The sequence below is a fragment of the Tympanuchus pallidicinctus genome, unplaced genomic scaffold (assembly GCF_026119805.1).
Source record: "Tympanuchus pallidicinctus isolate F22 unplaced genomic scaffold, pur_lepc_1.0 scaffold16, whole genome shotgun sequence".
Classification (NCBI taxonomy): domain Eukaryota; kingdom Metazoa; phylum Chordata; class Aves; order Galliformes; family Phasianidae; genus Tympanuchus; species Tympanuchus pallidicinctus.
In genome coordinates, this window is record NW_026294679.1 from 21768046 (window position 1) to 21795537 (window position 27492).

Consider the following 27492-nt stretch of genomic DNA (forward strand, 5'->3'; position numbering starts at 1 on the left):
AAGATGGTCTGTCAAGTTAAATTATCTGTTTGTCTTTCTGTTTACCATATCTATCTGTCTACAGTTTTTATTTTCCTCTGTGAAGTTTAGTTATTGAATCCCATGTTTCCTTCTGGAAGGAATCTCTAACAGATGATTCTTCCCATTGATATGCTGATGATTTGCTAATTTATGGCTTGTAAATTTAAGAAATCTGAAGAAATGTCTGGAAAGCAAAGTAGACCATGAGAGAAGAGAAACAGGAGATTTTAATAGCTTATACAGTAAGGACTGTGATTTCATTAAATTGCCATTTTTAATTTTTATCTATAGTAATGTCTTAAAATTATTTATATATATATAAACTCAACAAATCTTAGCACATATATTAAGTTACTATTAAGAAAATGTACACATAGAAAGTAATTATAAAAATCCCCTTCTCTTTGTCTATATCTATTCATGTGAAGCCATGTTTTACTCGCTCCCCTCATAAAGAGTTTTAAATGGAGGTTTGCATATAAGAGGCAAAAACAACTTAGCCCATGTAATTAATATGTAATTATTCAATGCAGAAGACTGAAAAAAATCATTACATCATCCAGTCCCTCTTACAGTCCATCAGTATGCAAATATTCTATTCATGTCTTCTTAAGCTTTGTGTAAGCTAACTTACACAATAAGCAACTGTTTTCAAATGGAAAACAATTAACAGAACTAAAATCCAGCCTAATTACATGAATAGAGAAATGAAAAAACTAATTAAGATAAATCTTGAATCTCAAATAAACATGTAAATCTGGAGCAAAAGGTTAATAATTAATTACCAGAAAAACAGATCTAAACCTGAATCTAAGAAAATCTCAGAACAGAAAATCCCAGGCTGGGATAATATGAAGGTTAAGAATAAATAAATGATTTTTTTTGCACAAAAGAAATAACAGATTATTTTGTAAATTCTGTTTTGTCTAGGACTGAAAGTATATGTTCTGAACATCACAAAAGTTCACTTGCAGAATTTTAGTAATCTGAAAACCAAATGTTTATTGAAGAAAATCTCAATCTAAAAAGCTTGAACTTTATAGAGAAGTTGGTTGGAGCACTTCAGAAAAACATCCAGAGCCCAAGTGATCACCACCTCCTCCAGACTTCCAGATCTATGCGTACATGAACCAACCAGTAAGCTAATTTCTCAGTCCAAAAATAATAGTTTATCAGCACAATGAAATTTATGCTTTTCTTCCTTTTATAATACTTCATGTGAAAATGATGCACTGAATAATATTTCAGGAACTCTACAAACAGGTAATGGAAAGAATTCGGTCAGAATAAGTGAACCTGAGAGTCTTAGAGAGAAAATATGCAGATAACGTGTAGGGAGCCAAGCAACAGTCTCAAAATTATTCAGAACAATGGCATAGGGAAATATCACTAACACTCAAGCTATAAGTCATTTCAATTTGCAGCTTATGAAAACAAATGTAAAAGAAAAAAAAAAAGCCCAAGTACTTTATATATAAAAAATAGATATTATTTTCTAAACAAATGTCTAAATTAGACTTTTGTACACCTTTCATAATATTGTGATTTCTTCTTTCTGCACCTTGCTATGTTATATCTAGTGCTTATCTCCAGTAATTTGTCATTAAAAAATGGTTCATTTGTTCTTAATAATACAAGTTTTTCACTAGTTTACTGAGTGTTAATTTCCTCACCCTCTACAGTAGTCAATATCTAAGCTATATATTCCAGTGTGATATTTAATACTTAATTTTAAATCTTCAATATTTAATTCAATTTACTAGTTTTCTATAACCATATTTATGATGTTTATGATATTCTATCATCGTTGACTAATAAACATATATTCAGGAAAAGTGAAAAATAGATTACCTGAATATAACTTTTTCTCAAGTATCATTTAATTATTTATTCCTTGGTTCTCTAGCATGTTTCCCAAAGTTCGAGTAAGATATGCCCTATGGAATACCGCAGACATTTTTAAGAGTGATGACATTATGCTTGATGATGAACAGATTCATAAGAATTTAAACCTCATTATAAATTTCTATTCTGCATTTTAAAATTATTTGTAATTTTCAGAAAACATTTTTCACATGAGACTCATTTAAAGACTCCAAGACTCATTTAAGTCTCACAAAAAATCTTTCAGGTAGTTACTAGTCAATTAATAATAAAATATTGTATCAGTAGAACATTAGCTAATAAATGAAGAACAGAGGTAACATCTGCTTTGCAAAAGATATAAAATCATGCACTAGAGTATTCATTTATGAAGATGAACTGTAATGAAAAGTGGTATGGAATATACTGCTGATATGATAAAGAAAAAAATTATATGATAAAAGAAAAATTAAAACTTCACTAAGATACTTCTTAGCAATATAAATAAATATTTTTGTTGCAATGATAGTTCCTTATGCCTGAATTTTGTTTTCCAATTACATCTTATATATTTTTTAATATCAAAATGTTTTCTTGTCTTTACAAGCTTAGAATCTAATCTTCTCTGTATCATTTGTACTTGGTGATTGTAGACAGAAAAAAATTGTTTGTTGTTGATAGAACTAAACTCAGTAAGATTTTTTTTCTCATCTACTGATCATCAATTTAGTGTATCAGGGTACACTGTATATACAGAGTTTCCTGGTGAAGTGAGCTGTGATCTGTAGCAAATCGTGATTAGCACTAATTTTGTTACTTATGGAACATCTCATTGCTTACAGGTCTAATATTCAAGAAAAGGATTAGCATCTTTTTGGAGTAACTTCTCATTTATTTAATTTTTCTAGGTTGAGACTGTGTCAATTCATCATCAAACGTACATATTTGGTCTTGGCCACACTTCCTATTGATATAATAGTATGTATTTTACTGTTTATACGTCAGAGGATTTTTGTTGGTTTAACAGGCAAAAAAAAAATTCCCGCTTTGTGTTCTTCAAGACCTTGCAAATCTCATCACAGGAATACCTTATAAAGTAGATATAAAAAAAAAAAAACCATATGGATTTCTGAAACAAAGCTATCTAGTAAATTTAATCAGTGATAATTGCAAACTGCATATAAACTATCTCAGTTTCTCAACTCTGTATGTCTCATCTAAGAGAGTAGAATGTTTCTTTAGTGTGTAAAACATTTCCTGTATAGTTAATGAGCCTTTCCATGACCTTACTGGCTGAAAAACAAAATGAAATGTGAAATAAAAAATATCTTTTTTATTTATTTTTTCTTTAGTAAGAGAAATCTATACAAATACTTCTTACACATACACTCCAGCTGCTTCAACAGTTAAAATTCTTTACCAATGCTTTCCTTGTAGTAAAGCCATGTAGTACAATCCTTAAGAGGTACACAATCATATGTTAATTTTAACTTCCTATCTAAATTTTTGGTGGTAGTATAGAAGTATGTTATTCCACAGACATAATTCACAAGGACATGTGCATAAACATTTATAGAAATGCTACAAAGCAGATTGCATATAGTTATCTATTTTGGAGAAAGAACTGAAAGTATACACATCTGCTATTTTAAGTGTTGAAGCAGTATCTTTCAACAAAATTTACCTCCCTTCATTTTGTACTTGCATTTAATTTTATCTGGAAACTTTCTGACATTAGAACTAGAACAAATGTAGTTTCCCATTATGTATGCTGCCAGAATCTATGCTTGGTTGCTCAACTAAAGAGCTTATATTGCTAATTACTACCACATGCCCAAATCCCAAGCAGAGGAAAGCTTATTGGTTCTGACAATCCATTCTCTCAACACTGAATTCCAAATGAAAACTTAAATTTTGGCCAAACATAACATTTCATCAATCTTGTTCTACTGACTGCAAAAGCAACATCAAAAAAAGGATTACTAATAGCTTTTTACTGTGCAGTTCCCAAGTTTAGATTCCTTGATGAAAGACCCACACAAGCAAAAGACTTCTTTATACTACTCAGTAATTAATATTTGAACCAGAAAACAATGCATTAAGTAAATAGAACATTTTGCATGCTGATGACAGAGCTGTTTCAATTGAGAAGTTATATGGGCAGTAGAGATCTGCAGAATAAGCACTGAGTGAGCTAAAAAAAAGACAGTTTATAAAAAGACAAAAAAGAAAAGGAGAGAAAACAAAATGAAGCACGCCCCAAAGCTAGCAGGAAGTCTTTGAACAGGAATTGAGGTTTTCAGGATGTGGGATTCTGACTGAAGATCAAGTCCTAGTTTAGAGGCAACTGAGCAATGCTGGGTACTAGTGACAATGTAGAAAGTGAGAGACTAGAACTCTGTATTTAAAATGGTTTTTAAAATATATTCACCTCTTGTAACTCTTTTGGAGTTACAAGAGTGAAAAATGAGGTGCAAATTCTGTATTTGAAAATCCTCTTCTTAGAAAACAAAGTATGAACACAAGCATGAAACTGAGTAAGCCTCTGTCACAAATAAACATTTTGGGAACTGTCAGAAATAAATGAAGACTTTTTTTTCATCTTTATAAATGAATTATGATGTATGTTTCCAGTATTAGATTTTGCAGTAAAAAATAACTTTAGACACTGGATGGTACCTTAAAAATGGAAAAGCTGAAGTTGTCATTTACGAGTCATTATGACTATTATTGAATATGTAACAGTATTAGAATAAAACAAATATTGTTCTTTGACCCAGTGATTTAAACCAGTACTCTCAAATTAGTTCTTTGGGGCAAATGTAGCCTTTCTTCTCTACAAGGAGAAGAAATAATTTGATGAAATCATGATTTACATCTATAAAATCATGCATGGGAGATAACTTAGGGTGAACAAGGTGAAAACCCTTTCTGCTTGAAGTATGGAAAAGGACAAATTAGATAATTTCCTAAAGTTCCTTCTTTTGTCCTATGGAAAGGATTTTATACAATTAGTCTTTTGTGGTAAATACATATATCTGCTAGAGAATTTCACAAACATATGTAATGAAACAGAAGATGGCAACATTAATGGTGATAAAAATAAAATAATATATCTGCATGTACGTTTGATTTATTGAAGGCCAGATCTCAGATCTAGATGTTGGGACTGCCAGAAAAAGACGTTTTTAACTTGGTCATGAAAACAGACTTTCAACAGAAATGTAATGGGTTGAAACAGTTTAATAAAAACTACCTGTTGCTACCAACCAAAATGATTACTTTTTATTTTCATTTTTTTCCCACGCTACATTGATACTAAGGATAATACTTCCTCTTCTTTACAGTGGTTGTGGAAGAAAATAATTTTAAAACTCTTGGTCATACATTCGTAAAACCACTAGTTTTTGCAATATTCATATGCAATCAATAGGAGCTGCTTGAGATTCGCATCTGTTATTTGAACAATAACAATCAGTATTATCAATTGTCTCAGACAGTTGTGGAATAATCCAATTGACATAAATATCTCATTTTTCACTCCAGCAAACTGAAGTTATCTAAAGAACTGATTTTCTCCAAAATCACATTAATTACCATTGTGACTTAGTTAAGAGATCACCAAATAATTAAGCGATGCTCAAAAAGGTGAAGGGATGTTAATCTCTTTCCAGAAGCTAGCTGCATATGCAAAAGCAAGATATTTATTTATTCATTTATTTTTTTTTTCGATTTATATCAGTGTAGTCCTAATGGTATCCAGGTTCTCTTGAAGCAGGAACATAATGTTGTGACTTGTACCGTAGCATTAGCCCAGGTCTCTAACTATAGTGTGACAGTTCTCCAGTGGTAACATCTGAAGTCAAGCAATACAGCTTTTTAAGCTGCAGGTCAGCTATTACCACCTTCAGGGTATCTTTAAAGTCACACAACCACACCTGGTCTTTTTTGACTTACTTTCTGCCTCGGGTTGAGTTAAAAGTCCCGCCGTATTTCTTCCGATTAAGGATGAGAGCAGCAATTTCTGGCACGTAGCGAGCAAACATTGCCTACATGCATGAAACAAAAACACAAAAAAAAAAAAAAGAAAATGGCATGCAGAGAGTGTTCTACTGCAGCAGAGGCAGCAGAGCCTCTTGGGATACTTACTTTCTTCCACTAACCGCACTATAGGAACCACCATATTTCTTGCGGTTTCCTATTAACTCTATGATTTCAGGGACGTAGCTGGCAAACATGGCCTAAGAAGAAGACAGGAGACAGAAGAAAAGACTAAAAAGATAGGCCAAAGAAAGGGGGATGATGAATATTTTCAAGAGATAAATATTTTTAAGATCTGAAAATGCAAAAGAATTAGATCTACAAAGGTGTTTAAAAAGAAAATTTAAAAAATGTAAAAGTTCTTATCAAACAAAACAAGAGGGTTCAATGTAAAAGTTGGTCTTAGAGAAGGTGCATGTTTTATAAATTAATAAAACGGCCGAAAGAGGAAAAATAGGTACACAAAACAAAAGAAGAACAAAATTAATTCAAGCTGTTAAATAATGATAAGGTACAGTTACGTCTAAATCTTCTTGAAAAGGGGAAGGTAAAAAAAATACTCATCTTGACTGGAAAGAAAAAAAAAAAGAAAAAAGAACAAAACAGACAAACAAACAAAACAACAACAAAAAAAGCAAAGCAAAATTTAAAAAAATATCACCACCAAAAAAAAAAAAAAACCCACAAAAAATATTATCACAATGGATTTCTATGGATATCACAACAGATTTCTATTAAAAAAAAAAAAAAAAAAAAAGTTTTCCCCTGTGATTAGGATCTCAACAAAGACAAAAAGATAGAGTCAGGGGCAAATCTTCCTTCTGAAGAACAAAACAATCACCACTACCCCCAAAAATTCTTTTTCAAAAGGTTTTGTTTTTAAAAGGATTTGAGTAACATGTGAAAGAAAAAAAAAAAAAAAAAAAGATTTCAAGGAGAAAATAAAAATTATTCTGCCATGTTTTGTCCAACAAACATCTCCCTTGTGGCTGGATACTTCGAAGAGCTACTGCCAGTTGGCATGACCTCTGTCCTTGTTTGTCAATAAACATAGATGGAAATGCATACATATACTTTTATATATGTACCTGTGTGTCTGACATATATGGTATTCATAAAATCATTTTATACATATCACTCCATAAGGTGTATGTATATGTGAAATCAGTATGAGAGTAAAGTAACAAAAAGGATATGTATGTATGTGAATTAATATATATCATTAATTGTCTGTACAGCACTTACCTTGCACTGTCTGAATAATGAAATAAACCTTGCTGCTTTAGAAAAAAACATTGCAACAGGTTCCATAGAATTACTAATAGTGATAAATAATAGAAAAGCTGATAGAAGACAACTAGCAACTTTGGTGCTTTGTACATATAGGACAAAGAACACCAGAATTTGCTGATATAAAATGGTACTGGTTATGACCATGCTTCATGTGACAAACTGAATTAAAATTGAGCTATGTTACATGAAACGATGTTTGAAATTAAAGAAAATTGTGGTTTGCCATCATCAGGGTCAGGCAAGCTGCTCTTTAAGGCAGTCCAGAGCCACAGTGTTTGTTGGAATTCTGGGAAGGAACACAGAAGGATGGGTAGGACTTCTGAAACCGCAAAGTGCCTTTAAGTATCAATATTATGCTTAAAAATATGCCCTACATTCAGTCACAGAAAAGTAAAATACTAGGACTAAGTTTATAAGCAGAAATGCTAAGGCACTTCATGTATTCACATGCATTACTTATTTCAGTGGTTTATAGAAATTCTGACTCCTATGACTGTCAGAATATTTATCTTTAGAAAAAATAGTGTATTAAACTTATTTAGGAGTTTTAGAATTAATTTTAATTTATTAAGTTAAATATTATTATTTCTTCAGTTATAGCACTGAGATTGAGATATACAGAATAAGAACTAAATTAGAAGAAACTAATAAAAATGAAAAATAGTAATATATATATTTTTTTTTTACCAATCCCCCAAGGATGAAGAAGACCATGAAAAGGCGACCAAGGGTTGTTTTTGCATAAACATCTCCATAACCAACAGTAGACATTGTAACCATCAGTAAATAAACGCATTCCCAATACGTTAACTGTTGATTATTTTGAAAATTTTCCCAAGGATCCCCTGAGTTCTCCACCTAAAATGAGAAAGGAAATACACAGTGAATAAACTAAAAGTACCATAAACTATCTCTACTGATACAAAAATACGCATATTTTATTGGCAGATAATACTCTGGATAAATAAAACTCTGGATCCCATTCTGGGATTTGTTTTGAACATACAGAGGACCCAGGATTATAGATTTACCATTATCTTGCCAATACACATAGAATTGCCACTGCAACTGTTTATCGAGAAAAGTTTTTCCAATCACTACTAAACAATGTACATTATTAAAGAAAAACTAGGGCTTATTTGATATCAATTTGTCCGGATATTTTTTCAGATATTACTTCCAGTGCAATTATTCTACTTAATTGTTTTGTCATATGATATGATATAGCTATTTATGACATTATTGACTTATCACTGACTTGGAAAAGTGACAGAAGTTATAAATTTAACAGCAGGAAAGAAGTATACGAGTATACTCTGTACGCATAATAGCTATTAAGTTTTGTTCCCCACTAGGAAACCTAAAGATTGAGAATTCCTACAGCAGAAAAAATAAAAAAAGAGAAAACCTCCTTCTATCTGATGTAATTTTTAAAACTGTAAATTCTATGTTTTTTTGTTTTGTTTGTTTTTAATTCAAATCTAGAAAAAGTGAATGAATCTGTGTTTAAAAAAAAAAAAAGAAAGAAAGAAAGAAAGAAAAAAAAAAAAGCTGCAGTGGCCCAAATAAATGCATTTACATGCATAATGCATGTTAAATGAGAAATATATCACAAAAAATACCACCCAAAACCTCAGTTCATCTTCCTAAGACTGAAAATTAAACATTGACTTCTTCACACTGGTAACCAGTGATGGGACATGTGGAAATGGCACATAGCTGGATGTCAAGGCAAGTTCAGGCTACATAGAAGGACAGAATTGTTTACCCTGAGGAAGGTCAAACACTGAAACCAGCTTCCAAGCTAGGTGTTTGATGCCCTGTGTCTGTCAGCATTCAAGAGGTATCACTAGATAATGCCTTTAGTAATATGTTTCAAAGTTTGGTTAGCCCTGAACTAGTCAGGAGTTCTATCTCTGCGTGTCCCTACCAACTCAACTAGTCCATTTCATTCTAAATGATTTCTGGTATAACTAGAAGACAAGCATTCTGAATTGTATCTTATGTAGACAAATGCAGCCCAAGGTAATTTAAGTGAAGTCAAGCAAATTCTTCAGTTGAAATTATTTTTAAAGTCTGGATTAACACCAATATCACCAAATCATAACATTACTTCAAAATCATCCTAACTTATTACTGCCCTGAAATTTTCCTGATTCTAAATTCATCATAAAATGTCCTTAAAGGACAAATATTTAGTTATATTTAATTATATTTAGCAAGTAACTTAGCAAAAGCTATTGTTTTTAAATTTGAAAACATGCAAATGACACATACCTTTTATATACAAGTATATTAATATTTATGAAATGATTTGTAATTCTATATGAAGCATCTTATACTTGTCAGGTATTTTTAAGTGCAGAATAACAATTAAGACAAAAAAGTATACTATCAGTGACGAATAGAAAAATCAAACACTAGAAATCTAAGAGAAAAGCAGAAGGAATGCTATCCTAAATGGTTGCAATCCCACTGCATCTTGTGGAAATACAGAATGGCTTTCTTCTCTAGCACAACCATTGATTTCCCAGGACCTCACTCTCATTTCATACTCAGAGGTCCCATTCCAGGAAGCACTTTGAGTAGTTATTTAGGCAACATTGCCACCTACTGGTTAAGTATAATCATTCAGGAAGTTATAATAGTTCAAGTCTCACATTTATCTATTGCTGAAACTAAATATAGAGGTTAAGACATAGATTAGTATTACTTATAAAATAATATTTGAGTAAAAGCTGAAAATTGAAGAAACTTCAATTTTTTTATTTTTATTTAATAATGAACTGTACTAAGGGATCATTCAGAATAAGACAATTTCAGATAATAAGGTAGTTGTGAAAGAAAGCCAAAGAAATATTTGCAAACATACTTACCAAATGTATGAACCCAGCTGCTGTCAGCCATGTGCTGATAAATATAGAGCACAGATTCACTAGCTTGATGGAATTACTGGGGAGAAAAAAAAAGAAAAAGAACATACTTTGGAATTTATCGGACATTCCTCTCACTACTCTTTCAATTTTCCTTTCTGTACACATCAGCATTTAAACACATTCAAACATTCTGATGTCCTGGAATACATCCACGCAGACACAATGAATTAAATAAGGTAATGCCAGCTACCATTGTCTTCTGAACACTGTATTTCCACCCATAACTGACTGATGCTTTCTGAATTATTTCGTTTTTCATTAGCTTGTATGCTTTTTCCATATTCTTTTTTTTTTTTTTTTTTACCCCAGACCTGATGAGGCTTTAAATGCCAATGTCAAGATTTTCAGTGCTGACTCATTGCTAATATTTGCAAATATTATTATAGAGCAAGACCATCTTTCTAGAGATACAGCAAGCAGTAATGAACTATTGCAGCCAATCTGTGAATGCCAGACTGGTTTTGTGGGGAAAAAAATAGGATTACCAAACTTGGGTATTTTGTTTCTGTGTAAAGTCCTAAGTCATTTTCAAATTAAATCATAACATATTTCATAATTCACACTAACAGTTTCAAAAACAAAACAAGAGAAACCCCACAAATTCTTTTTAGCCCCTCTGAGTATGATATATTCTACTGTAGACAAAGGTGATTTTAAAGCAGGAACCTCACACTGAGTTCAGCAGAAAAGCACTATACTGAAGAGCTTGTGGAAAAGGTTTATGTAAAGCCTGGTCCTTCTATTCTAAAAAATATTAGTGCAATTTGAAAAGCTAGGAGTTACATCCAGCAAATACACAATGAACTGAAGTTATCTATTATTACGTGTTAAAGACCTTACACTTTCAAGGAATTTTATTGAAAATAGCTTTCCTCTGTTTTTGAAAACACATTTAGAAAGAATGAACACATCATCAGAAAACTCATGATTTCCAAGCCAGTGTGTTCCAAAAGAAGAAATACTGGGGGGGGGGGGGAAGTAGTTTTGGTAGTATAGTAGAAAAGTAGTGATAGAGTTGATTAATATTTATTTTTCTAACTAATTGAGGACAATTTCTAACCTAAGTTAACAAATGGACAAATGAAACTGGAAAATTACACAGATAGTTCCACTGAACATAATTTTTAACTAGTACAGTTGAGTGGGCAACTGTAGGGACTAGTAAAGATACACAACTGGCTAACAAATAACAGTTGCTGTAATGATTACTGTACTCAAGTTTATGAAGCTATGCCTTCATTTTTACAATTAATTAATGCACATGCACATCAAAGCATATATTCTGTGACAGTTTATTAAGGTTTGTTTGGTTAATTTTAACATTTTGTTAATAACAGCATTCATAATACCACAATAATGCCAGAAGACACTAATCTCTAGGTGCCTAGATTAAACAAAATGATAGAAATTATACTGATGCAAAGTTTCATTATGAAAAGCTAAATATAATTCTTCACCTGAATTTAGGTCAGAAGAAAGTGCAATAAAACAACAACTGTTCTCCACATATTACTGTAATATATGTAAATGATTGCAGTCATTAAAAGTATCTTCTCATTATGTGTTTGAAAATTTTTATTTTTTCGGGTTTATTGAAAATTGTACCTTCTCTGTCCTCTATGAAATACGCCTGTGTTTCTGCCAGAGTCTAAATATAGATGAAAGATTAGTCACAAACATTTTTCTGATCTTTAATCTCTTTGCAACATCTGTGCAAAATCCCTTAGTGTGAGACCTAAGTCCCTGCAGATTTGTTGAAAAAATATTTGAAAGCCATGAAGTAGAGAAATTTCCAACTCAACATCACACAACTCTATTTTATAAACACGGGAACATAAAATATTCTGAGTAAGATGTATTTCATTTCAAAGTAAGGAAACAAATAGATTACTGGCAGAGGAATATCTTCTAATAGGCCAAGGTAGATCTTTGCTTTAGTTGTTCTTTTCAAATAAAACAATAATTATGTTCTCATGATTTTCTCATTACTTTGCTGATCGTGTCAATATCTGAATGTGTTTGAAAACCATTTTTAAGTGGTGCTCGGGGACATGATTTAGCAGAGGGTTGTTAGGGTAGTATGGTTTGGTTGGGATTAGACTTGAAGATCTGCAGAGTCTGAGCAATTCTGTTATTCTATGATTAATGTTAACCACAATGAAATACTTCATTAAATTACCTCCATATTTTTTCAAATGAATGCATATAACCTTAAATAGCTATGTCTTTTTTTTTTTTTCTATTATTTTATATAATAAAAGCATCTTTTTTTTTTCTTTTCTATAATATACTTTCAGAGCTAATAATGAAATACTGAATTTACTGTTTTAGTTCACCAGGTTGAGTACTGTCATTAGTTCTTGGTCTTTATTATAGACAAACTGCGAAGTTGAAAATTTCATGAAATCTTTATAAGTGGTAGGCAAGGACTATTGAAATTTCTTAAGTTAACAAGGTTTTTAGACCCTTCTAAGCAGAACAATTTTGCAGTAACTGGTCAAAACTATAAAATACAAAATGAAAATTTATGGTAATAATGAGACTTTATGGTTACTGTATGTAACTGAAACACTGCTCAATTTTAAATAAGTAGATTTTATTTAATTGAACAGGGATTTAATGAGGATAACAACGTCAGTCCTCTGGCTCTTGAAAAATTTCTAAAGATTGTTCATTAGACACAAGTGCTCAGCACTTTCAGTTTAGTTTTGTGGAGTTTTTTTCAGAAAGATTAATAACGCAGAAATAGAAACTTCCACTAAAATAGTATCTTGATACTCTAACAGCATATGTGTATCCATCACCTACACTATCTGTTTTCTGGCCATTTGTTGCAGATTGATTCATTCATTTTACAAAATGCTGCTTTGTGAACATCGATAGTATTCAAATAATTAAGTTCACTTCAGGTTTACTAAAATACACAGAGCAGACATGTTCTTCCACTGAAAAAATAGGAACAGGGAAAAATAAAAAAAAAAAATTGAGGCACCTATTGTTTTTAAGTTAAATAAACTTTACTACTGATGAGCTGCTGGCGGTTAATCAGTCAAGTAAACTGAAACTGTCACATTAGAAACTCTGCTTTGCAGCCTTAGTAAAGGTTGTAAGCATTTGGGTTTTACAGATATTTAGGCATTCAGATAGAAAATTATAGAGACACTATCTAATCTCACATTTAAATTTCTACTAGAAAAAAATGCTATTATAATGAATCAGTTAATCTTAAGTTAGCAAGCTTTGAATAAACTGCAGTTGATCAATACAATATCCCTACACTTATGGACCTAGAAGTTTACAAATTCATCACTTCTGACTTTATCTAAAACCATTTGAGTTTATGGGACATTTCTATTAGTTGCCATGTCCTCTGGTGAGGTAGTTCTTGTGTCAAAAATACTGGATATTCTGAGCTCCTGGACAAATTATTCACTTTCTTTAACAAACTGGTAATAATCTAAGCTAATGGGCTAACATTTTCCCTACATGTTCATTAATTTCTCTATGTATCAAGGACTGGACTTCCTAGAGTCACACAGCTGAAGATATACAGATTGTAAGAGACTAGAGCACATAAAATAGTTTTAAGCTTAAGGACTGAAAAATCAGCTCTTCACTATGAGCATCTACAATTCTCAAGGTTCTATTTACTCATCACAACCAGTTTACAGGGGATGTGGACACAGTTTCTTGCTTACAAAGTTCTCACACAAGCTTCTCAACTAATGGAGAGAATATAGTATGTTAGAATTGAACTGAATTTACATTAATTATTGGAAGGCTGGTTCAATTCTTTAGCTGGGGTAATTTAAGAAGTGATAAAAGGCAAAGCATCTACAGCAGTGAAGCATGGGAAGGTTCCTGTTTTTTGTTTTTTGTTTTTTTTTTCCTCAGAGTGATCTTTTGTTCCAACCTATGCTTTTTCCACACAATTAACATGTATTATTGGCCTAAAGAATATGTGAAAAACAAAGTTAATCAGAGGAGTTTAAAGTATTCTTTGAAAGGAATGCTAATGGCAGTGAACACAATAGAAACATAGCTGTGTGTAAAATTATTTTTTTATGTGAGGAAGGATGCTCAATTCAGAAGAACTGAGGTACAGCCACAACAATTATTTTTTGAAATGCTTTTTAGCAGTATTCCTGAATTAATTGAATTATTTTCCGTTATGTAAGGCAGTGGAATACAGACTGACAATGTGGAAATAAGTAACATTTAATCAGTGAAGAGCTATGCAATTCATTCTGCTCTGAATTTATCAATATTCAATCAGATATTCCAAGCAAAATCTTCTCCTGATAACACAGAAAAAAAAATGTTTACTCTGGTAAATCAGTGGTCAGCTATGGAAAAATTTTGAAGAACAGATATTGAACTTCATTTTTTTGGCTGATTATTTTTTCAGACAAAAAAAAAATCATATATTACTAGGACCACCACTAACAGAAGCCATTTAAGTTACGCCATCAATACAATCACTCAAAATATAATTAAATGTCTTACCTTGTTTTAAGGATATTCAGAAACTGCAATATTTCTGAAAACTGTATCAGTCTAAGGGCTCTTAAAAATCTTAAACCTGCATTAAAGAAAAAAAGACTCTAGTAAAGAATAATCCAAATTCTAGCAACACTTCATTTACAAAGACAGCGATCATGAAAATAACATAGGCAGCATACAGTCTGTCAAATACCTTTGAAGTGTTCCTCCATATTTAACAGTTTCAAGATCCTCACCAGTCCTTTTTGGAATAGTTTTAAACTTAATTCCTTAACTGCTGAGGTATTCTACCGGAAAAATTCAGTTTAGCCGGGAAGCCATGGAAGGAGATTAATTGGCTGAAAGCTAAGAGGGAAAAAAGCCTCTTTGAGGTTCTGTTGATTGTTCTAACACACATGACCTTCTCTTCAGACTGCCAAAGACACGTACAGACCTGAAACTTCTCAATTTTCCAAGCTCCCATGATGCTTAGTGAAAAATAAGAGATTATGAGCAAAAGATCTGATAACCCAGATAAACTAGACTGTGGATATGCCTGATTACATTGGCAAATCTTATTGCAATAAAAGATTTTACGTCATTAATGCCCCTATCTCCACCGCAATTTCCAAAAAAATCAAGTAGTACAACAAGAGGACCACACACTCTCTCCTAAAAGTTTCAAATTTGCTATATAATTATTTCTATTAAAAAAAATAGAACTTTTGTGTTGAAATCAGGTTGCCTGAGTAGCAATTCCTAGACAACTGTAAAGCCCGTGAGAGAGAGTATGCAAGAGAAAATACTGTAAAAGATTAAGGGCTTAAATTATTAAAGGAGACTTATTCTGATTCTAAATTGGCTACAGACCTCTGGCATATGAATAAGGGTACATAGTGTACAAACACACATCTTATAACATTGAAACAGCACTTTCAGGATATTTTTTTAGTAAACAGTGCAGCCAAGAGTTACTTAAAAAATTGTATAATATGCTACTGTGACTATTGCAGGGCAGCTTCTTGTCATTCAATCTCGTGTGTTATAAAACATTTTTTCTCCCTAGAAACTTAAGGAAAACAATTAAACATCAGCACAACCTTTCTCATCCCAGTGAAGTTCAGAGGTTTCCTTCAAAAGCAAAGTTGTATGTGGTCAGATGTATGCTAAATCAAGGCTTTATTTTAACAATACTATAGAAAAGTTGCTAAATAAATTTTTTACTCCTGTTAAGGCTCACAGCTATCCTTAATAGAGCTATCCTCTTATTTGTGTACCATACATATACAAAGTTTATAGAAACCGTGTAGCTCTTAAGATTAATCACAACTTGAAAAGTGGATTTGGGGATCTCAGCAGAAAAAGCCATAAAATGATGCTTAGTAAGTCCAAATTTCAGATCCATTTGCAAGTAGAAGGTGATCATTTTATATCAAATTTCTCAAACTACAAGACACATGCTTCTGCTGTGCTTGCAGGAGTAGTCCTAGTAGCGCTAGAGTTCTAGCAGTTCCTAGAACTGAAACGTTCAAAATTGTTACATTTTGAAATTGTCCACTCCCTAGCAAATTTTTAATAAACATATAACGGAAGAAAAATAGCTCATTTCAAATGTACTGCAACTAAAGAGAATTTAAAGATATATCCATTGCAATGTTTCAAAAAGAAGCATAAGAAAGAGAGAAAGAGAGAGAAATACAGAGGCTTAAAGTCCAGCTTCCGTGACCTACAAATAGAACTTGCTTGTACAGAATCAGCTTTTAACCTCTGCATCTTGTCTAGGACACTACTTTGGGGCTTTGTTTTTTCACTAAGGAAACTTCAGTGCATTGCCTGTTCTGCATAGTTCAAGCACGAAAAACTCGAACCATAGATAAAAGTTTTCCTTATCATGACAGAATCTAAATCCTTTCCATTTATCTAACCTTTTCAATAACTGAATAAATCTGTTAGATTTTTGCACCCGTACCATTTTAGATGATCTTTGGTACTTCCTGTCTTGTAGATAATGAGTTTACAACAAGAATATATGATTTAATAAGAATCTCATCCCATATTCATAGTATGAAGACACAAGTCATAAACCCTATGAAAAGCCAGATTCTGTAAATGATATATAAAACTTCAGAAGCTGTCATGAACCCTATATGACACTACTTCATCATATTTTCCAGGAAACTTGTTGATATAAATATATATTTCTATTTTTTATTTTTTATTTTTAGAAAAATTAAACGAAATTAATTGAAATAGAAAATTAAAATAGACTACAAGAAGCAACACCTAGGAACAAACTGTAAGCACAAAGCTCAAGTGAAATAAGATCACTTGAATGTATGTTATTCATATCATCTTGCACTTTGCAAGGTGATGATGAATATACTGAGCAATTCCTAAGAGGTAAAGTCCAGTAACACTTCATTTTGGTTCTGGAATTAACAATATATCAAAGAGTGCAATCATGTATATGACATAAACTGATAACATAGTAATCCTCACAGCAATAACCCTGCTGCAGTGCAACTGTTGTCGGATTAAAGATGGCCCAAATTATTCAGTGGGTAGTTTACCATGAATCCACATGAAAAGTAAGCAAAGTTAAATAGAAAAGATTTTGGGTAGTCTTACTCAAGAATAATAACAATGGATCCATAAAGAATAGCTAGGTTATGAAAAAAAAGCATATGAAATAACTAACATAATTTCCCATGTCATGATCTCCCACTGTTCCAAATCAAATTTGACTCATTTAAAAATAAGAATTTCTTTCATGTTCCCCAACTCACCAGGAATAGAAATTTATGACATTTTCTTACACATCAAGGATACTAATCAAAAATCTATACTGAGAACACTAATAAAAAAATTCATTCATTTTCAAAAGCTGTATGAGATCCTAATACTCTTATATTTAAAGAATACAATCAGTAATTCAAATAAAATAGATTGTTAAGTAATATAGTTATGTCAATTTGCACTGTGAATGTTTAATGGGATCCTGTCTTCTAAAGTCAACTGACCAATCTGCTAAAAGGATTATTTGCAATTTTGCCTCCTCAATTCTTACTTGGCAAAAGGTTTTATGTTGGAACATTCTTGTGGGATCTAACTGGAATAGAATATAATCCTCTATTACAAAATGAAAAAAAAATATATCAAAAGGTTTAATTCACTTAGAAATTCTCTCCAATCAGATAAAAAATACACATGCTTCTTCACTGAGCTAATCTTAGTTTCTACATTCAAGACCAAGGTATGTTTCCAACCTGGAATTTCTGAGCTCTAAGATGAAGTTGAAGATCTCATAGATTTCTAAGCCAGAAAAGACTATTATGATTATCACAATTCAGATACTTTTAATATAAAAAAATATTTTATTCCATAATTTCAGTCTAGTCCAATAATTTCAGTTGTACATATAACAAATAATTCAAATGAGCCTCAAAGTATACCACGGCATTATTTTCTAGCTGAGGAAATATTTGTTCATCTACATGTTTCAGCTATGACAACTAAAGAACAATTCTGAAAGTACACTGAAGATTTAAAATGTGTGTAGTAACTTGTATTATTTTGTCAGATAATTTTCTAAATCACATAAGAGACTACTGGGAATAAAAGAAGTAACAGTGGGGAGATTTATTTTTTTTTTAAAATTATAATTAATTTACATAATGCTTATACTTACTAGAGCAGATAATTTGCAAGAGGAAACCAGTAAGTCATTTGATTAAATTAAGCTAACAGAAAACACTAAATGTTTGTATTAACAACAGATTAAAAAAATAAAAGAGAACAAAAATATCACCAAGTCTCCCAGAGGAGGAAATGAAGACAACTAAACAATTATTTATTCTTTATGAGATTCCAGAAAACAGAAATAGGAATTAGGATCTTTCCTTAATTCAACAAGAATTCAATCTAGTGAAACAGCATCAAGTATTACATTATGTCTTCAAATAAATACATAATACCTTTCTTATTTTCATATATTGCTTATTCTGAGAGTAGCATATTCAGAGGTACTGGCACAAGGACTTCAAACCGCAGAGATTTTGCATACCAACTACATTCTTTGCAAACCATTCATCCATTCACTAGAATTGTATCTTCAATGAATGATTTCACTATTCATGAAAATTATCAATGACCACTGCTACTCTATTTGACTGAGACCATATGGCTTACAGAAGACTGAAAAAACAAGAATCAGTACTAAGAAAACCAGAAAATTTTCTGAGATACACAGAATAGAGGGGTAATTTTGGGGATGAAAACAGCTCTGTTCTGAATGCCTTCACATTGTGCAGCAGAACAACCTGAGATTCCACTCCCTGTAGATGAGTGTCAAAATGAAAGCTCCAAGAACAATACAAGAAGAAGAGAATCTGCAACATAACCAAATTATTTTCATATATTTCCTTGCTATTATTATGCAAGTGTACATATGAAGCAGGTTTCACTGCATCAAGTTAAGAATCTATATAGATTGCTACTAATTCCTTTCAAGCAGTGCCATATCAAAATTGTTAATAAATATCTCCGATGCATATTTTTAATTTACATTTACACCTATTAAAATGATAGCCATCTAAAACAAAACAAACAACAACTCTATATCACTGTAGAAAATTACTTTCCATTCTTCAATAAAGACAATTATTTCATTTTATTTGAATATCAAACCCTTTTGAGAAGGCACTGCATATACAGGCACATTACATCATGCAAGTCACAGAAGGAATTTTTCCTATACAGCAGCTGAAATCATATACCAGGAATGGAAAAAATAAATACAATATCTGTTGAGTAAAGAATTGTGCTAGCACTAGAGACAGAATCACAAACTACATTTTGAAGAAAAAGTTTAGAGTTGGACCTTACCCCAGTATGAGCCGACCCTGTAACAAGACACCAAGGAGTTTCGAAAAGAATGCTGTTCTTCCTTCTCAGGGATATTATGTCCCGCTTTGACACGATATCCATTTTGGAATAGTTCTCCAAGAGACTTTTTACGTCTTCTGGTACTTTTGTAAGTTTCTGTACGCGTGCCCCCAGAAGGGCTGTGGTAGACTAAAATCTTGCTGGGAATCATTACTATCTATCTTCTGCACATAAGATGTATTGTGGTCCAGTCTTCAGTCACAGCATCCAGTAACAATGAAGATATTCATACACACCTCTTTTTTTTCTAATTCAGTATTAACACAGAGAAAGCTCAGAGTACTTTCTTTAATAGAACTTTTCTTTGGAAGCAGATTTACTTAACAGGGCACAGTTTGCAAATTTGTATTATATACAAATTTTAACTTTACATGTTGTTATCGAAAGATAATTCAATATAATCTAACTCACTTCTGTTAGCATGAAACAAACAGAATTCATGCAAATATAGAACTCAGCCTCACAAAACACCCTAGGAATATCACCAAGTGAATAGGCGAAACAAATCAGAGAACAGACAGGCAGGCAGGGCAGATGCTCCTCTGATCCGTGATGTACTAGAGCTTAAAAGCCATCTTCTATCCGGATATTACCACATAAGCTTCTTTCAGATACACCAAAGAACCACACCCATCAATTCAAAACCCTCAAATGTGATGCTGTTCACTTGAAATGAACAGGTACTCTCATAAAGAATATAGCTATAGCAGATCATAAAGGGAATTATTTGCTGTGTACTCTTTTCTTTGGCAATATACATGTGTGTCTTCTGGTGAAAGTTATTATGCAGAAGGCAGAGGTCACAAATCAGCCAACTCTTACAGGATTTATCCCAGATGAAATAAACCCCTGTACACACACAACCATTCTTCATCTAATCCCAGTTAATGGCAGCTATATTACGGAAGAAAAAATCTATATATCTTTAGCCATCAAGCAAGAGGGAAAGAATAGAGCACATTAGTTTTCTCAAGCAGACTTGTTCTGTGAATATTCACAACAGGATTTTTGTTCAGTCAGCTACCACCTCAATTAGAAAAAAAGCTGTTTCAAATAAAATTTAAATGTGAGATGGTACTTTCCATGAGACATGATGTGCTTGCCTGGTCAATGTCCTGGCTTTAGAGAATAACGTACATACTCCTTCTTGAAAAGCTAACTTCATTTCAAGAAATATGCTTAACGTGCCTAACATCCCTATTACATTTTTTTTTTTCTGCACTAGAAAAGCCATAAAAATATATATTCCAAAAATACATCAATGCCATCTGGAGTACAGTGCAAAGCAGATATAAAAATAGACAGTATCATCTGCTTATAGGAAATATACTGGATCTCAAAGCACTTTGGAAATGTTATTGAAGTGTGACAAGGCCAAACAAAGAAATGCGGAGCACGTACACACAAATTTAAAATGCCAAGTATTATTCAGGGAGTAAATAATAAGTAACCCATTTCTGTGACTCTTTTACATTGTAGCATTTACACCAAGTTCTTACAAACACCCTTGTCATATTCCCACTGGTCACAGAAGTGAAATTCCATGGAGTTCATTGGGAATTATGCTCTTTGACTGTACAAATGCATACATACATATTCATAAACTATCCGTTAGCATTTGAATTATTCCTTTCAAACTGGAAGGATTTTAACAAGGCATTATTTCTCCTTATTACTAATCACATCTACTGCTCAAACTGAAAGAACATCCTAATCTTATTTTTAATTATGTAAGGCATATTATTTTTCTTCATTTTTGTATTTCACTTTAAATATAACTATATTCTTGTTATATTTTGAATTTTAAACCTATCATTATTTTACTTTGTGATTTTTGTTTGTTTGTTTGTTTGTTTGTTTTGTTTTGTTTTTTACAGCAAACATTTGGGTGTAGAATTCAAAAGTGTTTTGAGTCTAGCACACCAATAAAGCAAATCAGTGCTCCATTAATAACTAGCAAAAGCCAAGCTTCTTGTTTACATAACCTACATTTTGGGTTTAGTAATCTGACAGTATTCTTTTAACTCTTTCAGCTCCCTGGAACAGAGGATGTTATCCAGATTTTTATTGATTTTCTCCCTTTTTGTTTCAGAGCACTGCTAAAACTATTGAATACATCAAATTCTGGGAAAAAAAAAATAATTAAATAACAGAAAATGGAAATAATTTTGAAACAAATCAGATCCACAATTAAAAAATGCAAATCTAAATTTCTAAGCCTAAGCAAAGGAAGGACAAAAGCCAGATGTAAAATCTGAGTAATGCTGCAGCACTCTGTTGCTTGCAGACTTTCAATTCTGCCTGTCTTTCCTTTGAGTTGTAAGGCACAAGGTGTAACTGCCAGTGAAAAAAATTAATATACTACAAAATAAGACTTGAAAAGTCAAATCTTTTGATTCTAATGAATTTGTATGAAATCCTCTTTAAACTTTAAATTGAAGTTAAAGGAAATATTTAAAAAATAATTGGAGCAAATACATACAAATTAATTTAGAAAAAATAATACTCCACAAAATTGTATATAATTATGATACAAGTGTGAAAAAAAAAAATTCTACTTCTCTGACCAGATTGTGCCATACACTCCATAAAATATTTATGCCTGTAAAACGATGAATGATGGTCTTACTGTATAATTCCTTGAAGGTGGAATAAATTCATACTGTAATAACAACAAACAATATTTCATACCAGCTATTAGATTGAGACTTCAGGCATAAAATTCTATAGAAGCCAAAGATTAAGTTGCTTTCATTGTCTGGTGGGAATAGGAATAGTCCATACATTACTTACTAGTATCCCTATTTTCACCTCATGCCAGTACTAGAAGTCTTCACAGATCCAGTGTTGTATGTAACATATTTAAATACAAAGTCTGAGAACTGGAAGATTCAATACAGCACTAAGGTTGCCTCTGGAATAAGTCCAGCAAAGAGAATAGTGTTTAAGACTCTTCTCTTCAAATTAATTTCAGACAGAAAATCTGCCTGTGGTCTGCCTGCTGAGATGCAAATTCTGAGGGTATTTTTACTGCTCAAAAAATGGTTGCTGTAATAGGATAATATATTATCAAAAGCTAGAGTAAATTACAAATATATTGCCACAGAATTACCAACACTAAGAATAGATTGTGAAAAAGGATATGCACTGTCAGAGTAGATTACAATCAGCTTCTAGAAAAGCAGGTGTTTCTGATGTTTTTCCAGAAGACAGCCTTCCTCCAAATACGGGCATTATTTGCCCTATACTCTTGACTGCTACGTACTTCCCTATGTGATTAGGATGTATTTCCATAGTAAGCATGAACATGACAGAATCTAGAAGAACCTATCATGGATCATTTTTATTTCCTAGGTGTATCTGCTTTTCAGTTCATTTTACAATGCTATAGTGTGGATGTTTTGCCCATAGCAAGAAAGTAAGTGAAGGCAGGCACGAGAGACCAATCTCAGAGTTACTATGAACCTCTATAGAAAATGAAAGCTGGAACCACGGTACAAATTGTAGAAGCCACTTTACAAGTTATCCTATTTATTTTGAATTTGTGATTGCAATATATTTTGTGTATAAATTCTATTGTTCTGACTGCCACATCATCATACATATTGTCTGCCAAATAATCACTACAAACCTATTATTTTCTTGAGTGAGCAGTGTCCTAACCCTATATTTAGCCATCATTAAGCATTACATTAAGTGTGCATTAACAAGCATCTAAAATCATTTTAATTATACATACGTATTAAAAATTTACAAATAGTATATACATTATATTAATTTTAATAAGAATAGTAAGCTGCCTTCATTTTGTATTATTTACAGAATTAATCATTTAAGAACATAATTAAAAAGTGAACTTCTAAATAAGATCTGAATTAAAAAGAAAATGCCAATTTCCCTGCAAAAATCACATTTAACAGAAAGAAAATGGGTTTAGGGAAAAAAAAAAAAAAAAAAAAAAAGTTTGATCTAGAGAAACACAGTTTCCCAAACCAAAATGTTGTGTTTCTGTGTGTGTTTATGTTTTTAAATTAATTAAGGCATTATTCTGTTTTTTATATTTCCTTGCCATCTGCTATATTTTTTACTTTACAAACAAAACTGCTGATGAAGTTGAATGCAGTATCTCTGCTTCTGGCCTGAATTAGCAGCTAGTGAGATTTCATAAGAAAGTCTATTCCTGGCAAATGTCTGTGCAATTTGAAAGACATGATAAGCTTAGATATTTTAACCTAAAATACCAAGAAAACTCATAATAACATTCGTAAATACATTCTACTGATTTATTCAAAAAGAATTATATACTAAATGCTGGAAACAAATAAACATTTTCCAAAGTTTAGTAATGTCTCTTTTAATGCTGTTTCAAATTGAAAAAAAAAAAAAAAACAAAAAACAAACCTCCAGATTGAAGAAAAAAAAAAAAAAAGCAAAAAGATGCCAAAGCATACACACAGAAAGAGCAAGCAAATGCCCTCTGAACATCATTAGTTTTGCTGGTAGAGACTTTCTAGCAATCCATATGGAATATGGAATAAAGTTAATTCAGTATTCCACACTCAGATAGGACCTAAATGTCTTCTAATACTATGAACAGAAATAGAACGTCTCTCTTTCCTTTATGGTGATTATGTTCTACTGAAAATTAAGCTGCAATTAAGGTACAATAATATAATTTTATTTTTTTGTATAATACACATGGAAAAAAATAGTTTGGTTTACACTAAAAGAATGTCAATCTAAAAGAAATAGGCTGAAGAGTACTGATAAATTTTTGGAAGTTCTAAACATTACAACTTCAAACTGTTTGATTCAAGTAAAGGACTGCCTACAGGACTCCATCTTAGCAGATATTTTAAATTGATTATGAATTACAAACTTAGGCTGCTTAAATAAAAATTCTTATTAGCGAGTACATTTACTGTTCATGAATAATAATTAACACAATTTCTAAGTAGTAATAAAATATTAAAATATAGTTTGTATCTTAAAGTACTAAATTTCCAAAAAGAAAGTGTTTTTGATTGATGTTAACTAATGGAGCTGAAGACTTTACTGCATATTGCAAATAAATGACATTTTATTGCAGCATTCTACTACCTTGGGTCTGGTAGACATTTTAGTAATAAGGCAAATAAGGCTGAAATCTAATACATGTTTTGAGAAAAAGCCAATCATGTAATTATGGCATAACTGCCTTCCTAAAAGGACTGAGACATTTCTAAGTCATCATATCTGGGTACCTTGTATTTAGTAATTTTAAAAATTTGCTCTGCAGTCTACTTAATGTTGGTTTTCAGTAAGTTTGGTACAGTCAGTTGATGTTCCAAAAATATATAAGAAAGTTAATATTATTATCATATGTTTAAAAGTAACCACAGACCATAGTTAACCAAATCACAGACAGAGCAAGGAATACTACAGCAAAATACTTAGGAGTTCAAAATTAAGAATTGTATTTATGTATGCAAAAAACATCCCATTGCCATTAGAATTTATGTTTGAACAATAAAGATGTACATACTGATGGAGTTAATGCAGCATCGCAATGGCATTAAGCAAAAAAAGAACTGTTATGCCTTTAAATAGCATGCTGTCCATGATAACCTTGTCAGGGAAGGGTTCTTGACCTTAAGTTAATATTTCTATTAATATTCTGGAGGGAAAACAAAATCCACATTGATAAAATTAATAGATGATACTGAAGAATAATAAGGAAAACTGGTTTGATTAAAAGGAGAGAAAATTGTATTCAATATTATACATGTGATACAGTCTTTTCAGTGACATACTATTATCAGAAGACATAGCACATCATAGACTATTAAGAGTGATATTCTTTAAAAAATTCTTCTACCTGCTTGAAGTCACCTGAAGTGAATGAAGAAATGTTACTGCAAATGAAACTAATGCATATGTATGAAAAACACTATTTCCCTTGGAAACTGAACAAAATTGTTCTTCCAATGTACACAAAATATAATGTAAGTAAAATTACATAACGTGTTTTAAAGCTGTAAAAAGTACACCAGTTTTGTAAAAGAGAAAAAAACTGGCATATTAAAGGCATATTTGGATGTGTATTTATAGTAGTTCCCACTAGATGGCAGAAATACATAATACTTAATGAATAAACACACTGAAAATTGACTAAATTAAGGGTGCTAAGAAGAGCGTATTTCAGAGGGCTGTGGATGTATCAAGATACAGCAGATGCTTATAAAGTTTTGGAGCTCCTGTCTCACAGGCATCCCCACAACTCGGTTATTAAAGCACTTTGTGTCATTAAGGTACTCTGTTGCATACCATTTTCCAAAAGGTGTAAAGCGTTCAGCAAATTTGTACAGACGTTTAGGCAGAGTTGCTCTGGAGAGCATACGTAAAAAAAAAAAAAAAAAAAAAAAAAAAAAAGGTACTGAAACAAATGTTTTTTCTCACAGAGATTTTCAAAGTTTCAACTTGAAGCACACTTGCTGAATGGCCAGAAGGCATTTGCAACATCAGCTTAAACTATCAATTTTTCTCTAAAGTTACACATCTATTTTCATTAACCACAAGGAGAAACTAATTTCATTTTCTGACTGACATAAATAGTTCTCTCTACCAGAGACATTGGAAACAATTTTCTAAGTCCAAGAAATGATACTGAAACAAGTCAGATCCAAAATGACTTGGGAAGTCTGTAACAGGATCTGAACAGGATTTCAAGAAAGATTGGAAAAAAGAAAGCCCTCGTTTGAATAAATATGCTTTCCACCACATAGAGAGATTCACTATTCACTATTCATCTATGCTGCAGATATGTCTGCATTTGCACACACTGTCTTCCTTTTTTTCCCCCCACTGTACACCTCAAATTACTTTCTAAAAAAATAGCACAACTTCAGCAGCAGCCAAGACTGCCTAGGAGACATCAGATGAATCTATTAGCAATCAAATCGTTTCTAAGAATTAAAATGTTGTACAGTAGAATAAACAGGAAAAGAAAACTGATCAATGTGATTTAATGTTTATATGAAAGAATATAAAATCCTTATAATTAGTTAGGTTTTATTTTTTATTTAAGTCATAGTAGTTCCTAAAGTTGATTGGGCTTTGTTCACATGTCCTTGTAAACATGAATCTAAGGTGGTATTTTACATATTTAATCTTCCCCTATGAACATCACTCTGTTAAGGCAATTTTTCAATTATTTAAAGTGTTTGCTCTCACAGAAAATAGAGTAACAATTTTAAGTAGAGGATACAGTGTTTGTATATCATTACTAAGTAAGGCTAGAAAATATTCACACATTGCAGGCATCTCCAGCTTAGTAGATTGCAAGCTACCTAAGAAACAAAGGTCTGATCATTTAAAGTTTAGCTGCAATTCTCACATCATAATGAATTTGTGTTAAAAAATGAGTTTTGCCAGAACCTCACTTCTGCCATTGCAAACCTTTTTTTCCTCCAATGGCACTTTTAGCCCAACTTCATTTACAGAACTTATATATGCACATGCAGCAACTAATAGGAAGCATTTGGCTAAAATTAATTATCAAAACAACATGTAAACTCTGGAGCCAGAAACACCATTCTTTCTTGGAAAGATTCTCCCCACTTCAAGGAAGTCTTCAATCACAGTGGATAATTGTTCTTTTGTCTGTATTATCAAATTTTTCCTACAGTTCTGCACAAGAAGTATTTATTTTACATGTAAGTATCTGCTCAAATGTTACTTTTTGCAAAACGGTGCTGAAAAAACATCAAAGGGATATAGATGCAAATGGACTTCATTAGAAAACAGTTATGTTTTTAACTGTAGAGCTTTAAGTATTAGCATAAGCAATTTAACACCACTGACTACTGAAGTAATATATACCACTGAACTACTTAGATTTAAATTTTTAAATTTTTAATTTTTTTCTTAAAAA

At 31.8% G+C, this 27492-nt stretch overlaps 2 protein-coding genes across 30 annotated transcripts in view; one reads left to right on the forward strand and one right to left on the reverse strand.

The window, feature by feature from the left end:
• Window positions 1-27492, forward strand: part of RPS24 (ribosomal protein S24) — a 773435-nt gene that overhangs the window by 251192 nt on the left and 494751 nt on the right. The window lies entirely within an intron of this gene.
• Window positions 1-27492, reverse strand: part of KCNMA1 (potassium calcium-activated channel subfamily M alpha 1) — a 432315-nt gene that overhangs the window by 135367 nt on the left and 269456 nt on the right. For all 28 annotated transcript variants that reach the window (XM_052676753.1, XM_052676755.1, XM_052676754.1 and 25 more), the window contains exons 6-9: window positions 14661-14736; window positions 10095-10170; window positions 7906-8076; window positions 6034-6125 (exon numbers count right to left, since the gene is read on the reverse strand). In XM_052676753.1, the coding sequence (XP_052532713.1) occupies window positions 6034-6125; window positions 7906-8076; window positions 10095-10170; window positions 14661-14736 (415 nt within the window). The remainder of the gene's footprint in view (window positions 1-6033; window positions 6126-7905; window positions 8077-10094; window positions 10171-14660; window positions 14737-27492) is intronic.